This window comes from Typopeltis vanoorti, chromosome 18 (genome assembly GCF_054136105.1).
Source record: "Typopeltis vanoorti isolate ZY-2024b chromosome 18, IOZ_Tvanoo_1.0, whole genome shotgun sequence".
Lineage (NCBI taxonomy): Eukaryota > Metazoa > Arthropoda > Arachnida > Uropygi > Thelyphonidae > Typopeltis > Typopeltis vanoorti.
In genome coordinates this window covers 63,003,839-63,023,090 of record NC_143566.1, presented here as the reverse complement: position 1 = coordinate 63,023,090, position 19,252 = coordinate 63,003,839, and the positions used below count along the sequence as shown (strand labels likewise).

Here is a 19,252-nt window from a genome sequence, read left to right as displayed (position 1 = left end):
TACCTTCACCAAGTGAACATTTTTAGCACTCAAAAATTTTATTGCTGACCATATCTCAACTGGTGGGCTTTTCAATTTTCTTGCAACCAGAACTTAGTTTGCACACATACTTAGAACTTAGTTTCTGGAGATACCTCATTGAGTTAGATTAATAAGTTGGGCAGATGATGGACTGTCAGATAGATTATTAAAAAAGGTGTGTACAGGTGCAGTTTTTCATGAAAGAGGAAAGTCATAAGTGGTACAAAGTAGAGGTCTGTTTTAGAAGCCATTATTGCTTAATTTGGAGATATATATACCGCTGTTTGCAGATGATACAAAGGAGATAGCCATAAGAGGGAGAGAAGATAATGTGGCTTTACAGCAGGATGATCTGAAAAGATGAAGTAAGCAAGTCAGTGGAATTTCCAGTTCCAGTGGTTAAATTCTAAACGAATAAGTTCCATGGCCCTATACAAAATAACCAATTATATTTACCTTTCAATGCTATCCGGGGAAGCTCCAAACCTCCCCGTCCCTTTCATCACACATTCGTACTCAGGTGAATGTTGATATTGACTTTATATACACATTCAAAACTGTAAACAATTGTTGAATAATAACACAATAATGTAGGCATAATTACCATAAAGGAATAAAAGTCACAAAACAGAAAAATGTTCCTACAAATTAACCAATTGTATTTACCTTTGAATGCGATCCACTGGTCGAGTGTCCAGCTCAGAAAATCTTTCCTTTTGTTCAGCGTATTAATATTAATCGCATTGCAACTGATGGGAATTCTGTTTTTCTGTGGATTTGTTACAGACCTCTTTCTCTTCAGAAACTACACACAAACTGTCATTACAAACTTGTTTTGTATTATCACTCTCATCTGAGCTATTTTTCAGTTTAAAGAAGATACCAATGTACTTATCCAAAGTTGAAACAACATACTTACTCGAATATAACTCGCCCTCGCATATAACTCGCACCCTTGATTTTACTTTTCGAAAAAAGAAATTAAAAAGTTTCGCATATACCTCGCAAATGAAAAAAGCTTAAATACGTTCACATCAGGCAATAGTAACTCGCTTGCAGCAGTAAACAGTCCTCCCCAACAACCACTATACTACAGAGGCAAGAAAAACAAGTACTTTTATTATGTGAGTGAATTAAGGTATGACTCAAGCAAAACCATATGTTGCACCAGCAAACATAGTATCTAACTAAAAACTATTATTATTAATTAGATGCATGCGAGTTCGCCTGCCCCAAAGCAGCAAAATAAAATTCAACTGAACATGCTAAAATTCGTAAACGTGTTAAAACTAAGAAATATATATATATATATATATAGTGGTGTTGTTATGGCAGTTTCACATATGGAATTCGGTTGAAGACAGTTAGCATTTCAACTCAATTGTCTGCTATGCTTTTATCTTTCGATTGCATGATCTTTTGTTAATACCGCACCAATCATATGCACGTCTTAATAACCTGCCATTGCTGTCTGTTTTGCGTCAGGCTTAATTACCGTAAAGGGAGAAAAGTCACAAAACAGAAAAATGTTCCGAGTCCAGTGCATAAAAAAGTTCTGGGGCTGGGCCTTGGAGAGCCTGGCTGAATTTAACCACTGTTCCAGTTCAATGTTGTATAGCTGTGAAATTTATTTGACAAGGATGGGATGCAGAATATATAAAATTAGTAGGAAAATTGTGAAGGAGACAGAGAAGATGTGATCTGTCAGGAGTGGTGAACATGGACCTGAAGTTTAGGAATTACACCTAAAACTGTGAGGACATCAACAAGAGATTATGGCAATGATAACATTTAGAAGCAAAGAGGATTATGGCTTCACAATAAAAGATCTCAATCAGGCCACATGTGTACTATAACACAAAGATATGGCTGTTGGTTTGCGAGAGGATGAGGATATCTTGTAGAGGAACCAGAGAGGATTAAGGTGGAGCTAGAGCTCTGGAATGTGGGATCTGAACACAGATTGAAAGAATACCATTTGCAGAGGCTTGTGAATAGAGAAGAAGGAAGATGAGATTTAAACATGAACTGGAAGAATTTCAAAATAGAAGAAGACAATGGTAGAACAAGAGACCATCCCAGGAGGCTGTATGTAAGCAAAGGGTGATAAAAAGGTTCTTTTTATGGGAACACAAAATGGTGAATGAGCATTTAGGTAATGTACAATTCAATGTTCTTTGTATGTGAAAGCAGAAACCACCTGTGATGATTCAACTTCATGGAGGTCTAAGTTCAATAATTTCCTTACTTATTATTAGTATGCATTTTAAATGTTGTAATGAAGTTGGCTTTCGGAAAACATTTATATATTCCAACTGATTCATAAAAGAAATTTTACCTGTTACCTCCTAAGGAATCTTGAAGCAGCCTCGTTAGTTTAGAATCTCGATAAGGAACATGACTGACTTTGCGAGACTTATCTCCCAAAGCTGAGATTACATTACCAAGGGCAAGCTACAAATAAAATTAAGAAAAATGTAAATAAAAGTACCACAAAAACATGGAAAAAAAAAAAAAAAAACGCTTTTATTAGGTCTAATCAATAACAAAAAAAGAAAGAAAATTCAAATAAATAAATTCCTCTGAAAAAAAAAAATTGCCAGCCTGGTTGGCCGATTGGTTAGCATTCCCACTGTCCAACCAACAGGTCATGGTTTGAATCCCATTATGGTCAAGGATGTTTGTAATTGTCTTTAGGTGGGAAATTAATTTCATCGCCTGCTGAGAGACCACCACCCCACTTATGGAAGGTCTAAAGTGGCCCAAGAAAAAGTTCAATGTTTGATCAGACTTTCCAGACTATATATACACACACACACACACACACACACACATATATACATACACACACACACACACACATATATATATATATATAATTTGTAAAAATTTAAAATGGAGGGGGATCCTTAGCCCAAAAACGGTACAAACATACTATAGTTTTACTAATAACCTTTCACACGTGAGAAACTTTAAAAAGAAAAAAATAATTTATTTATTACAAGTAACACAAAGACACACAAAAAAAAATTTTAGAAAAACATTTGTTTGGAGCTTCTCTTATACGGTTGTGGGACATGAACTATTAATAACAGCAGAAGATGAAATGGTGCATTTGAAATGTACTGTAGAAGGGTACTAAAAGGAGTTGTTATATTTTGAGAGAGAAAGAGCTTGATTGCCCCAACTATGTTATTCCCCACCTATATTCAAACCTACATATTAAAATCAGTAAAATAGCATTGTAACATATATAATTTTATTTTAGTTGGTTAGAATGTTTCAGATTTGTATCCATCATGGTGCATTGACTTCAAAGATCAATATGTTGTGTATATTCAAAGAATAAAGCTCTAGTACGAGGGTGGTCTGAAAAGTTCTCGGCCTAACAACGAAAAAAAGAATTTTTAATTTCAAAATTATTTTTATTTTTCAACATAATCTCCCTTAAGACTAATACATTTATTCCAGCGATGCTCCAGCACCATTATCCCATCCCTGTAGTGGTGTAGTAAGATCTGCAAAATACCCCTCTATAGGTGCAATTACCTCTTGACGCAAAGAAAAACAATGGCCAGTGAGGAACAGTTTTAGTTTGGGGAAGAGACAGAAGTCAGAGGGAGCCAAATCTGGAGAACAGGGTGGATGTTCCAACAATTCATAGTACAGATCCCTTAATTTTCCCATTGCCAAAACACCTTTGTGGGCAGGTGCATTGTCCTGATGAAAGATGATTTTTTTTCTTCTGCAAATCGGGTCTTTTCTCCCGAATTTTTTCGTCTAGTTGGGTTAAAAGATCAGAATAATATTCTCCAGTTATTGCTTTACCCTTTTCAAGATAATTAATAAACAAAATGCCTTTAGCATTCCAAAACACCAATGCCATGACCTTTCCTGCTGATGGATGCGATTTGTCTTCTTTAGCGCTGAACAACTATCTTCTGTCCACTGTTTTGACTGCTGTTTGGATTCTGGAGTGTAATGGTGAATACTAATCTCATCCATAGTAATAAATCAATGCACAAAATCAGTTTTATTCTTGTTAAAAACGCTCCAAGCACTGTTCAGAGATTTTCATGCGAGTGTGTTTTTGATCTGCTGTGAGCAAGCATGGCACCCATCTTGAGCAAAGCTTTCTCATTTTCAATTCTTCATGCAAAATATATCCTACACATTCTTTTGAAATGCCTATAGTCTCAGCAATTTCATGCAATGACTCGCCAGTCATCCAATACCATATCGTGCACTTAATCAATGATTTCTGGTATTGTTACGCATTTTGGACGTCCTTCATGTAGATGATCTTCAAGGCAGATACAGACATGTTTAAACTTGGCAGCCCATTTCTTAATTGTTGAGAACGAAGGAGAAGAGTGCCCATAAACTTTTATGAACTTCAAATGAATTTCATTTGGTTAAACCTTCTTTTACGAAGAATTTTATAACTGCACGATACTCAATTTTATCTATTTCAAGGGACACACACAACACTTTTGCTTCAGACAGCTGTATAAAACAAACTACTGGACAGAATGATTGCAATTTCACATGGATGCTTATGACAGATGTACCAACTTAGAAAAAAAAAAAAATCTTAACGATATTATTGCCATGGTCGAAGCCAAGAACTTTTCAGACCACCCTAGCATGATGCTGTCCTTCAATTTAAACTTCACAGTTTCATATCCTTGGAGAATAATTAAAGATGCATATAAAAACTTTTCGGGGTGCTTAAAGGTCAAAGCTGTATAACTGAGAGGAGACCTCCACATAGCCTTTAAAGGAATGTGGAGAACGGACCAGGGCCTCTGACCTAATGTCCAATCCTCACCTTCTCGTGGTGCACCCTGTTGGGTATCTACTTTGATACTGAACGAACGAGGATGGGCTGGAAATTTGGGATTTAGCCTACCAAATTGTATTCTTCTTGGTTAAACCAAAATAAAAAATGATGATACAACATGATAAAATTTCATACCGGCTGGGGCGTCGCCCGGTTAAACAAGGCCCCCATTGTTTTCGCCAGGGAACCAGGGCAAACAGTGAAAAGTCAGCTACTGGAACAAATCTGAAAACAAACCCCAACTCAACATCACCAGAGTTAAAGATCGGTACTATCAACGTAAGAAGCCTGAATGGCAAAGAAATGGAGCTAGCTGAGGAATTAGATAAGTACCAGATCGACATAATAGGGGTGACTGAAACATAAAAGACCAAAACTGGTGAGATCTTTCTGAACAATAAATACAAAATGTTATATTCAGGCAATGACAATCAAGGAAAAGGAGTAGCCATAGTATTCAACACAAAATACGAGGCTAATCTTCTTGAATGGCAGTCAGTCTCAAGTAGAGTAATGTGGACAAATATGAGAATGGGGAACGGGACAATGAGACTTATTTGTGCCTATGGTCCCACAGAAGGTTCTACTAAGGTAGAAGTGGAGGAATTTTTTGAGACTTTAGAAAAAGCAACTGACACAATGAAAAAGGAAAAGTTGGTCCTTGTTAGGGATCTAAATAGCAGAGTAGGAAATGATTGTGAGACATACAAAAATATTTTGGGAAAATTTGGAGAAAAGAGCAAGCTAATAATAATGGCAAATATCTGTTGGATTTCTGCTCAGGACATGGACTGGTTATTACTAACACCATGTTCCAACATAAAAATGCGCACAAATTCACATGGAGAGAAGAGGCTAGGAATAAGAAAAGTCTCATTGACTATGTTATTGTTGATAGTGATGTTTTCTCCCTGGTGCAGGACACCAGAGTGTATAGAGGATTTGAAATTGGAAGTGATCACTATTTAGTCTTGAGCAGGATAAAATTGAATTTCATATTGAAAAGAATAACATGTAAGAGTTTTAAAGCGAATAAAAGTTGAGCAGCTCTCAGATGTGAACTGTAGACTAAAATACAGAAAGATTATTGAAAAGAAAATGAAAGAGTTTGAGAACAGGAATCAAACCTTGGAGATTCAGTGGCAAACTCTGAAGAAAACATTGATTGATTCTGGCAGAGAGGCATGTGGTGAGGGGTTGTGTGCAAGGATAAAAAAATCAGAACTCCATGGTGGACAAAGGAAGTTAAAGAGGCAGTGAAGGAAAAGAAGAAAGCATATCAATAGTTCCTGTCAAATAAATCAGCTTTTACTCTTACAGAATACAGAGACAAATGTAAGAAAGCTAAACAGTGTGTAAAACTAGCTAAACAAAAGTCATGGGAGGACTTTGGCAAGAATATAGAAAATAAATATCAAGAAGGTGGCAAAATATTCTGGAGGTTGTTGAAGAAGCTTAGGAATGGAGGAAAGAGTGCTGTAAAAAGGAATTAGAGATGATAAAGGTGACATGAAAACAGGAGAAAAAGATATCCTTGAAGTATGGAGTAATTACTTTGAAAAACTGCTAAATGAAACAAGCAGTGATGACAGCACAGTGGTAAAAAACACTGACCAGCATGCAGTCAGGAATGCATATCCATACTTGAAGTAGAAAAAGCCATCAAAGGCTTGAAATGTGGAAAGGCAGCAGGAGTAGATGATATTCGACCAGAAATGCTGAAGTATGATGGTATAAAAGTCTTACAGTGGCTGCACTGCATAGTTCAGAAAGCCTGGACAGAGGGACGAATTCCCGATGATTGGAGTAAAGCTCTCATAGTACCCATATATAAAAAGGGAAATAAAACTGAATGTGAGAATTACAGAGGTATTTCCCTACTGAGTGTTCCTGGCAAGATCTATGCAAGTATACTTGAGAAACGGTTGAGAAGAATTGTGGAAGAAAAGCTTGGTGAAGAACAAGCTGGATTCAGACCAAATAGAGGCTGTCAGGATCAGATCTTCACTTTACGACAAATAGTCGAGAAAGCATGGGAATATAACAAAGATCTGTATTTAAGTTTTGTCGATTTGGAAAAGGCATATGACAAGGTGCCAAGAGAGAAGCTATTCAATACGCTGCAGTTATATGGTGTCAATGGGGCAATATATCAAGCAATACTTAGTCTTTATATGAGTTTTAAGTCAGCAGTTAGAATTGAAGGAAGTACAGGAAGATAGTTTACTGTTAAATCTGGTGTGAGACAAGGATGTACATTATCCCCTCTGTTATTCATTATCCATATGGATCACATTATGAAGGAATGTGGTATTAAACCTGATATCAAAATTGGAGATGTTAATGTCAGCTCTTTGCTTTATGTGGATGATGTTATACTTCTAAATAAATCCGCTACAAGTCTGCAAGATTCTCTGACTAAATTGAATAGCTGTTGTAATAGGTATGGTATGAAGGTCAGCAATAAAAAGACAAAGACAATGAAAATAGGCAGAATCATTGAAAATGTCAACTGTGTTGTGAATGGAGAACCTGTGGAACAAGTAAAACATTTCAGCTATTTAGGCATGATTTTTACTGAAGATGGTAAATTAAATATAGAAATAGACAACAGAATCAGCAAAGCTGGTATGGTGGGAAGTCAATTTAATAAATTCATATGGAATAAGAAAGAAATTATTTGAACACGAAATTAGCTGTATACAAGACAGTGTTCAAACCAGTTTTAACTTATGGATCTGAGAGCTGGGTCAGAAGTAAAACACTTGACCAAAGACTGCAGATATGAGAGTCTTGAGAAAGATTAGAGGCGTGAACAGATGGCATCAATGGCAATATCATATTAAAAATGAGGATATTAGGAAAGAACTTGACATTGTCAGCATCCAGGAATGCATTAGCAGAGCTAATCTCAGGTGGTATGGTCACTTAAATAGAATGGTAGAGGAAAGATTAGCAAAACAAGTATTCTCTGCCAGGTTTGCAGGAAAACGACCCAGTGGAAGACCAAGATATAGGTGGATTGATACGGTACAAAGTGCCTTAGACGACAGAAATATTCGATCTGATAATGTTGGAGTCTTGACAAGTAACAGACTGATTTGGAGGAAAATTGTAGATAGGAAGTTAGTAATGATGTAATTTTTTCATGTAGTACTGTCATATCCTGTACACCCCTTGAGGGTACATGGCAGGAATTTGATGATGATGATAAAAACTTTTCAGAGATTAAAGAACTTAAATCCGTAGTTTCTTAGATCTTTCGGCACTTCTTCCCTCCTTGCCTACTCTGCTAGCTAGCATTCCTGTTATCTATCAAAAGCTGTTCTGAAAACATCTAATGCACATACCTGTTACCAAGATTCAAAGCAAAACTCAAGTGACAAAATGGCTGCCATTAATACAGCGACTACATGCTACGAACGTTTGACATTGAAACACTATAGTAAACAACAAATTAATTTATAATATACATACAACATTTCTGTGTTAATCCCTAAGGATTATAATATACTGTAAGCAAGTTTATTACTTAAATTCATTTAAGTTTCATTTTGTTAAGCTACTGCTTAACCACATGGCAGTTCCGATAATAATAATAATGTATACAAGTGAATTAATAAATGCAAACATATTTTTAAGCGTACTTTATCATATAACAACTTATTCCTTATTAATGAAATTTTTCACTCAATATATATAACACTGCAAAAAATGAACATAACAGGTAACACAATTTTGCTTTACAATCACCTATCAAAGGGTTAAAAGTTATGCGGGGACCAAATTAAAATTTCAAATTTTTATTTGGTCCAAACATAATTTTTTTTTTTTTTGAGGGGATGGGACTTTATAGTGAGAGAAAGGGCTCAAATCTCTGCAAAAATGTATCAAGATACCATGCTGGAACCTGAAAAACAAGGTTCTCATCTTGTATGCAGGAGCTTAGTCCTGAACACAACGCGAGAACCACACAACAGTGGCTGGAGGCAAGTGTGCCCAATCACATATCACCATCTGATTGTCGGTCTGAAAGTCCTGATCTGAATATGTTAGACTTCAAATTGGGGTCAGAGCTTGAGAGAGTAGACTGCAAGAAATGACAGCATTGCCAATGTGAAGGTGGATTTGGAGCAAGCAGAGGCAGCATTGTCATTGGAAGTTGTGCATGCTACTATCAATATCTGGTCTCACAAACTTCAGGCATGTGTGATGGCAAAGGGGGGGGGACACTTGGAACAATGCTATATACATGTTATACATGGGGTTTGTATTGATGAACGCCTGCAAATGATTTACTGATAGATTAAAGGTTAATGCACTGTTTAAGTTAGTTATAACAGTATTTATGGCTAGACTAGGTATAAAAATAAATTTAATATGAACTCAGTAACAAAGTTTTACTTATACTATTAGTATGTACAAACTTTATAGCAATTTTTGTTTGGATATTTGTACCAAGAGAAGTATAAATATACTGTAATTCAATTTATGAACTTGAAGATTGTTATTAACATATGAAATCACCAAGTAAATTGCTGTTTACTGTCTCTATACTGAATCATTGATAAAACTCCATGAAGGTCTCCTGTTAATAATAATGGATAATCAATTTACGGTCCTTCAATAAGATTCCTGTTTGAAAGGCTTGTCTCTTAACAGGATCTTTTTCAGTTCATAAAAGGAGCTGAAATATAGCTGAAAAATACAGAGATGGAAGGGTTTTTAATCTTGCAAAACAGAAACCAGCCATAAAAACACATGTAATTAACAGACATAATACACTTATAGTCTGAGGGCTTATAGTCTGAGTTACTTCAGTCATAAATCCAAAATAACCAACTTAACCACAAAAGGAGCCAACTGTTTCTCAGGAAGTAGTAGAGAGAACCCAGAAGCAAGTGACCAATATTGTAACTTGTGTGTGAAGTGCTAAAAAAGGGATATGATAGAAACATTAAGTTTCTACACAAATTTTAAAGGATAGATGCAGAAGAAATTTTCCAGTACATAACAAGATTGTAGAGATCAAAGGATACCCTTGGAAGTTGTGCAAGTGTGATGTCAAGTTTTTTTTTTTGTTACATTGCTAAATTTGTTTGTGTGTGAACAATAGTCTGAGAAGAGATAATTCACATCATATGATTCACTATTTGTGTCAATTTTCCACAATAAGTCTTTGAACTCCATGGAGATGCCCATGCATAAACCGAAGTAAACATGCAGAGTTTGGCAATTTATAGTGTTATGGATTAAAATGATTTGGGGAAGAACCTGTGCGCTACCTCTTGCCCAAATTGTTTCACTTCATGACACTATAAATTGTCAAACTCTACATTTTTATTTAAACATGTAAAAAAGTAAATAATGACGACTACGTGTTCTGTTGTTTATCCTTCATCCTTGAAGTGCATGTTTTATCTTTTAATATTGGTTTAGAATATCACAAAAGTGAATTTAGAATATATTTTCATTTTGTATTATGGGGACATCTCCATGGAGTCCAAAAACTTATTGTGAAAAACTAATACTAATCATGACCTCAAATCACCTCTTGAATTCAATGTAGCAAAGATTCAGAGATGAGTGACTAAGCTGGTAACAGGTCTGTGAAATGCTCCCTCATAGGGAGCATTTCACAGACCTGTTATGAGGATAGGCTGAAGGTTTGTGGGTAACAAAGCTTAATTGATAAGCAGAAAATAGTGGAACATGATGAAAACTTTTAGGATATTAGAAAGGATTTATAAAACTGATTCAAAGGAAATTTTTTACTATATGGCAAATGATCAGAGAACTAGGGGTCATCCATGGAAGATTTGTAAGAGTGTGGTTAATAGAGATGTGCAGACAAGATTTTTTACATGGAGAGTGGTGAATGGATTGCTAGAATTAGTTGTGAGTGCTCTGAGAGTGAATGAGTTTAAGGACAGGTATAATAACTTTGTGTGTGTGTGTGTGTGTGTAGTTAGATTGTCCTACGACAAGTCTCTGGACTCCATGGAGATGCCATGTAATAATAATAATAAGATGGCACAACTTTTAACAGGGAATAGATAATAATAGTTAAATTATTAATTATCTCTTAAATGTAACAGAATTAAATGAGGCTCTTAAATTTAATAGGATTAATAAATAATTTATCACTTTTATAGTGGAGATAACGGCAAGCAAACATTCAAAGTTAACAAAACAAAATAATAAAAATACCACAAGTAAAAATAAGATGACGGATTCCTATATTTTGGTCTGTTAAGCAACTCATTTGGATCATACTGTATTTTTATTTCCCTTTTTCTACATAACTATAGCAAAGTTTGGTTATTAAATTAAACTTCCCAAGAAATTATGTTCTTGTTTAATCTCTTTACCCAAAGTGTAAACAAACAATTTCTGTGCAAAGTGGGTCCCCAAACAATGTTTGGGGACCCACTTTGCTGAGAGCTTCTGCATGTTCAGATGATGGATATCCTCAAAGTCTATGCAATATTTTGGATATCATCAAGGATCATGGCATGCACTGCATCGATGATTTTCAAGTGTGATCGCTGTGGAAGATCTTCTTGAACTGGGTATCTGTTGTTGCAGGATGCCCAGTTTTAAACTTGGCCACCCATCTGGCAACTGTTAGATATACTTGGGCACAGTCCCCTAAAGTCCCACACAAAGTTTGGTAAATCTCAGTTGTGGACTTTTCTTGGAGCACAAAAAAACTTGTTGACGATCAGCACCTCTGTCTCTTCGAATTTCTTCAACACCTCTGACATGTCTTCTTATATATCCTAAATGAAAAAGACAAATTATTACAATTTGATAAAACATGGGGATTAAAGGATTTTAAGATATGTTCTTTCTTGTGGCTATATCTGTTACTTTAATATCATTTTTGTTCCAGGTGTTTATCAGAACTTTTCAGCCCCTCCCTCCTCATATTCACTCCACTTTGCCAATTTTAATTTAATTTGTAACCAAGTGAAAAAACTTTTGCAATAAATAAAGAAATATATATGACTTCTGCATTAATTCAACCTTGGTATCTCTTCTGGGTCAGTCTACCATTGATGAGACTTCAATAAAGATCAGAACTGGTCTGAAAAGCATCATGCACATCTAAAAGGAAGCATGCTGCATTATGGTATACTAAGGCAACTGATGAGAAGTTATTATCCTCTATATACAAATAGCCTATCCATGAAAGGTTATTAGTAAACCTATAGTATGTATGCATGTAGCATGGGTAGGCTAAGGATTTTTTTTTTCATTTTTTTTTATCAATTTCATGGGGGGGGGGGTTGTAATTTTTTTACTTTTTTTTTTACATAGCCCACAAACCCTGTCCTAGAGACCACACATGGAACTTTTTCAAGCCAGTTCAGACCACCAATAAGCAGGGCAGTGGTCTCACACTAGGTGATGAAATTCATCTCCCACTTAAAGACAAACCCATGATCTGTTGGTTGGAGAGTGGGTATGCTAACAACTCAACCTACCAGGAGAGCTTACACTTGGATAAAGAATTAAACAATAATTTCTTGACAAGTTTAATTGGTAACTAAGTAGAAAAACTTTGTATAAAGCTTAGTCACGTTTAATTGCTGATAATTTATCTATAGCATTTGTTAATAGTTGTTAGTATTTTGATATGTAGAATACAGTACACTTGTTGAATGGTTGAATAATCAACTGATAACTTGAATAATAGTCATTCTGTATATTCATAGTTTCTTCTTTGAATAGTATCTGATTATTCTTTTAATCTAGTCCTGATTCAAGGTGATCATTGTGTTTCTGTATATTGGTATCCTCTACAAGCTGAACTATCGCTTATGGATTAATTTAAAGCCAGCATTAGGGAAGTTTTAGTTCTCTCAATATTCCATATGAGCTAATATCGCTTTCAAGGATTAGGCATTTGTCTGTTCTGTCTGGCTTCACTTCTGGTCTTTCACTTTTTTTTTATATATTATTATTATTGTTGTTGTTGTTGTTGTTATTATTACGTGACACCTCCAAGGAGTGCACCTACTCTACAACTCCCCATCTCCACCACTCAATCCACCAACTACAATGAACCACAACTACTAACGCCATCATCATCTACACAGACATCTACTGCCCGACACCACTAGCATTTTCTCATATAATCACAAACATCCATGCACATGGCGGGATTCGAACGGCCAATCTTTCGGCTGGAGAGTGGATACGTTAACCACTCAGCCAACCAGGCAGGCATGCAGCTGGTCTCTCTCTCTCTCTCTCTCTCTCCACCCCTTTGATGTATATCAATCTGCCTCTTTTGGTAGCCAATATCTTTCCATTCTACATAGGTGTTCTTTCCACTAATCTCTATATTCCTTGATATAGATTAGTGGAAAGGCTAGTTCTTTGCTGATATCTTCATTTCTTATATGGTCCAATTTTGTGCATCCTATAATTGCTCCTAAAAATCTCTTTCTCTATAGCTTGTATTTTACGCTCATCTTTCTTTCTAATTCTCCATGTTTCTGAACCATATGGTAGCGTCGGAGTGGCAATTACTTTATAAAATTTTAGTTGAGTTTCTCGTCATGTTTTTTTATTCAGTGTCCTTTTAATTATTCCACAGATTTTCTGAAATTTCTTTAGTTTTTCATCTATATCTTTAAGATATGTTATTATGTAGTTTAAATAATTAAATTGTCATCTGTAATATTATTTTATTTTCTGTAACTATTTTTGATCTAGCATGATCTTGACCTTTAAATGTCATGAGTTTGGTTTTCTTTTGTAAAATTTTAATTGTATTGTTAGCTTATTTTGTTTAATTCATAAACTGATTTTTGAAGGTCATCTTCATTGTTTTGCAATATAATCTGATCATCTGTATACAGCATTGTATTGATAACAGTTCTTCTGGTTAACTGAATACCTTGTTTTGTTGTTTTCCATATTTTAATAATTTGATCAATATTGAATAGAGCTGGAGATAGCTACATCCGTGTCTGACAACCTGATTTATTTCAGTCTCTTCTGTTAATTTATTACCTAACTAGCTGCATTTTTGTATCTTTATATAAACTTTGTATAGTTTGTATAAAAATACAAAAATGTGCCAAATGTAATGGATATACTTGTTTTTCCATTATATTCCATTGTTTTTCTATGTGTATTTTATCAAAAGCTTTCTCATAATCTATAAAGGCCATATAAGTCTCTAATTCTCTTTTTTTTTTCTTTCAATAATTTGTTTTAATACATAAATATTGTCTATACATGATCTTCCATGTCTAAAAGCCTTTTGTTCTTCTTAGAGTAGATTGTTTGCAATATTTCCCAAGTCTTTTATTCAGGATTTTACTGTAAATTTTGTAACCTGTATTTAATAAACTTATTCCTCTGTAATTTCCACAATAATCTCTGTTTCCTTTCTTAAATATAGATATAATCTTAGCTTTTAACCAATCTGACGGAACCTCAACATCTCCTCCAACAGTTATTTAACAATTTTAAGAAGCTCATGTAAATATTCCCTGCCATATTTCCAAAGATCTGTATTTCTGCCATCTAATCTGGTTGATTTTCTATTTTTTGATACCTTTATTGCTTCTTTTTCTAATTTTATTAATTCTATATCAGTACTGATTTCTTCATTATTATTTGCCGTTATTAAATTTGGGTCATACCCTAAATTCTTATAATATTTTATCATGTTTCTCTTGTATTACACTGAAAGTGCTGCGTTTTCTTAGTTGTTTAATTTCATTAATATTTTGTAGACCATGTCTTGTCTTCCATGTCTGCCTTTTATTTTATTAATAAATCTGTCCCAAGAACCTTGGTGAGCTTTCTGTACTATGGTTTTAGCTATATTTCTTTTGGTCTTGTATATTTTTTCTGGTTTTTTTGTATATTTTTAAAGGAGGAGTGATTTGTATGCCATTTGTTTTTCTTTTATTGCATTTTCTATATCTGTGTTCCAGATACTATTATTATTATATAACACCTCCAGGGAGTCCAAAGACTCATCGAGGGAGGGGTACCTACCTCTCAATTCTCCATATCCACTAATCCACCAACCACAACTACCTTCATCATCTACACCAACCCAACAACAATCACCATTAGTATTTTCACAGACAAACATCCATGCTCACGACAGGATTCGAACCGCAATTTTTGGCTGGAGAGTGGATACGCTAACCACCCAGTTTCCAGTTTCTGTTTTTCTTTTCAATATTTTAGTTTTCTTTCCAAGTATTTCAGAGGCTGCTTTATGGATTATCTTTATTAAAGTTTTCCATTCTTCTATATCTTCATTAATCTGGGCTTCTTTAGATAACGTGTTGATTATGATTGATACTTTGGATACTTGCTCTATTTCTTGTTTTTTCTTATTTACTTCCTTTCTTCATTTTTCTGGTATTTCTATTTAAAGAGACTACTAAATAATTATCTAAAAAAATTCACATCCCTCTGTTAACATGTACATCTCACACACGTGGAGCTATTTTCTAATTAGTAATGATATAATCAATTCCAGGCCTTGTTCCTCTGCCACACCAAGTATATTTATTTATCATCAAATTCCTGCCATGTACCCTCAAGGGGTGTACAGGATATGATAGTACTGCATGAAAAATTTACATCATTACTAACTTCCATCTACAATTTTCCTCCAAATCAGTCTGTTACTTGTCAAGACTCCAACATTACCAGATCTTATATTTCTATCGTCTAGGTCACTTTGTACCGTATCAATCCACCTATATCTTGGTCTTCCTCTGGGTCGTTTTCCTGCCAACTTGGCAGAGAACACTTGTTTTGCTAATCGTTCCTCTACCATTCTATTTAAGTGACCATACCACCTGAGATTAGCTCTGCTAACGCATTCCTGGATGCTGACAATGTCAAGTTCTTTCCTAATATCCTCATTTTTAATATGATATTGCCATTGATGCCATCTGTTTACGCTCTAATCTTTCTCAGGACTCTCATATCTGCAGTCTCTAGTCAAGTGTTTTACTTCTGACCCAGCTCTCAGATCCATAAGTTAAACTGATTTGAACACCGTCTTGTATACAGCTAATTTAGTGTTCTCACTAATTTCTCTCTTATTCCATATGAATTTATTCAATTGACTTCCTACCATAATAGCTTTGTTGATTCTGTTGTCTATTTCCATATTTAATTTACCATATTCATTAAAAATCGTGACTAAGTAGCTGAAATGTTTTACTTGTTCCACAGGTTCTCCATTCACAACACAGTTGACATTTTCAATGATTCTGCCTATTTTCATTGTCTTTGTCTTTTTATTGCTGACCTTCATACCATATCTATTACAACAGTTATTCAATTTAGTCAGAGAATCTTGCAGACTTGTAGCGGATTTATTTAGAAGTATAACATCGTCTGCATAAAGCAAAGAGCTGACATTAACATCATCTCCAATTTTGATATCATGTTTAATACCACTTTCCTTCATAAGTGATCCATAGATAATGTACATCCTTGTCTCACACCAGATTTAACATTAAACCATCTTCCTGTACTTCCTTCAATTCTAACTGCTGACTTACAACTCAAACAAAGACTAAGTATTGCTTGATATAATGCCCCATTGACACCATATATGACACCATAGAGCGTATTGAATAGCATCTTTCTCGGAACCTTGTCATATGCCTTTTCGAAATCGACAAAACTTAAATACAGATCTTTTATATTCCCATGATTGTTCCACTATTTGTCATAAAGTGAAGATCTGATCTAAATCCAGCATGTTCTACACCAAGCTTTTCTTCCACAATTCTTCTCAACCATTTCTCAAGTATACTTGCATATATCTTACCAGGAACAGTCAGTACAGATATACCTCTGCAATTCTCAGATTCAGTTCTATTTCCCTTTTTATATATGGGTACTATGAGAGCTCTACTCCAATCATCATCGGGAATTTGTCCCTCTGTCCAGGCTTTCTGAAACATGCAGTGCAGCCACTGTAAGACTCTTATACCACCATACTTCAGCATTTCTGGTCGAATATCATCTACTCCTGCTGCATTTCCACATTTCAAGCCTTTGATGGCTTTTTCCACTTCAAGTATTGGTATGTATTCCTGACTGCATCACTGTTGTGTTTTTTTTTTTTTTTATTATCACTGTGCTGTCATCACTGCTTGTTTCATTTAGCAAATTTTCAAAGTAATTACTCCATACTTCAAGTATATCTTTTTCTCCCGTTTTTATGTCACCTTTATCATCTCTAACTCCTTTTACAGCACTCTTTCCTCCATTCCTAAGCTTCTTCAACATCTTACTACCTTCTTGATATTTATTTTCTATGTTCTTGACAAAGTCCTCCCATGACTTTTGTTTAGCTAGTTTTACACACTGTTTAGCTTTCTTACATATGTCTCTGTATTCTCTAAGAGCACAAGCTGACTTATTTGCCAGGAACTTTTGATATGATTTCTGCTTTTCCTTCACTGCCTCTTTAACTTCCTGCATCCACCATGGAGTTCTAATTTTTCTATTCTTGCAGACAACCTCACCACATGCCTCTCTAGCTGAATCAATCAGGGTTTTCTTCAAGACTTGCCACTGAATCTCCAAGGTTTGGTTCCTGTTCTCAAACTTTATTTTTCCTTCAATAATCTTTGTGTATTTTACTCTAGAGTTCACATCTGAGAGCTGCTCAACTTTTATCTGCTTTAAAACTTTCTTACATGTCATTCTTTTCAATATGAAATTCAATTTTATCCTGCTCAAGACTAAATAGTGATCACTTCCAATTTCAAATCCTCTGTACACTCTGGTGTCCTGCACCAGGGAGAAAACATCACTATCAACAATAACATAGTCAATGAGACTTTTCTTATTCCTTGCCTCTTCTCTCCATATGAATTTGTGCACATTTTTATGTTGGAACATGGTTTAAATAATAACCAGTCCATATCCTGAGCAGAAATCCAACAGGTATTTGCCAGTATTATTAGCTTTGCTCTTTTCTCCAAATTTTCACAAAACATTTTTGTATGTCTGACAATCACTTCCTACTCTGCTATTTAGATCCCTAACAAGGACCAACTTTTCCTTTTTCATTGTGTCAGTTGCTTTTTCTAAAGCCTCAAAAAATTCCTCCACTTCTACCTTAGTAGAACCTTTTGTGGGACCATAGGCACAAATAAGTCTGATTTTCCAGTTCTCCATTCTGATATTTGCCCAAATCACTCTACTTGACACTGCCTGCCATTCAAGAAGATGAGCCTCGTATTTTGTGTTGAATACTATGGCTACTCCTTCTTTTCCTTGATTGTTATTGCCTGAATATAACATTTTGTATTTATTGCTCAGAAAGATCTCACCGGTTTTTGTCTTATTTGTTTCAGTCACCCCTATTATGTTGATCTGGTACTTATCTAATTCCTCAGCTAGCTCCATTTCTTTGCCATTCAGACTTCTTATGTTGATAGTACTGATCTTTAACTCTGGTGATGTTGAGTTGGGGTGCGTTTTCAGATTTGTTCCAGCAGCTGACTTTTCGCTGTTTGCCCTGGTTCCCTGGCGAAAATAACGGGGCCTTGTTTAACCGGGCAACTCCCCAGCTGGCATGAAATTTTGTCATGTTGTACCATCATTTTGTATTTTGGTTTAACCAATAGGAATACAATTTGGTCGGCTAAATCCCAAATTGCCAGTCCTAAATCCCATCCTTGTTCGTTCAGTATCCAGGTAGATACCCAACAGGGTGCACCATGGGAAGGTGAGGAATGGACATTAGGTCAGAAGCCCTGGTTGGTTCTCTGCATTCTTTTAAAGGCTATGTGGATTTCTCCTCTCAGTTATATAGCTTTGACCCTTAAGCACCTCTATATTTATATTCTTTTTATTAAAAAAAAAAAAAAAAGCTGTTTGCATTTGGATGGATTTGCAAGAGGGTGGGGAATTATTGATGAACAATTCTAATGAAAAGCAGCCATAGAAGTATTTCTAGAAGATGCAGGCTGCAGAGACCGAACACCTGCACGAAAGTAAGTGGACTGTATTATTGAGAGAGTGGGTCCAATCAATCTAACTGTTCTTTCTGTATAGATTCCAGTATTTTCAGGGAACTCTTAGGAGCAAAATCCCAAATATGAGAATGGTATTCAATGGTCAGGTGGATTTGCAATTTGTATAGAATTAGGAGTTGTTTGGAGTAAGTAACACCTCAAGTGAAAGAGAAAGCCTAATTTTTTGGATGCCGAGGAGGCGATATTTGTAACGTGTTTGTGCCAAGAGAGATTCGAAGTTAATGCTATTCCGAGAAAGTGAATCTCATCTTGAAGAGAGGATTTGAGTATTGTCAAGGGTAAGACTGGAAGGACAGTATTCTTTTTTGTGTGGATTCTTTTTTAATGCAAA

The 19,252-nt window shown here is 35.2% G+C and overlaps 1 protein-coding gene across 1 annotated transcript in view; it reads right to left on the bottom strand.

Annotated features, from left to right (window-relative positions):
* The window catches only part of LOC150096717 (kinesin-like protein KIF21A), a 753,433-nt gene that overhangs the window by 605,635 nt on the left and 128,546 nt on the right, over nucleotides 1–19,252 (bottom strand). The window contains exon 9 of the mRNA XM_090408696.1: nucleotides 2,360–2,475. Within this exon, the coding sequence (XP_090264822.1) occupies nucleotides 2,360–2,475 (116 nt within the window). The remainder of the gene's footprint in view (nucleotides 1–2,359; nucleotides 2,476–19,252) is intronic.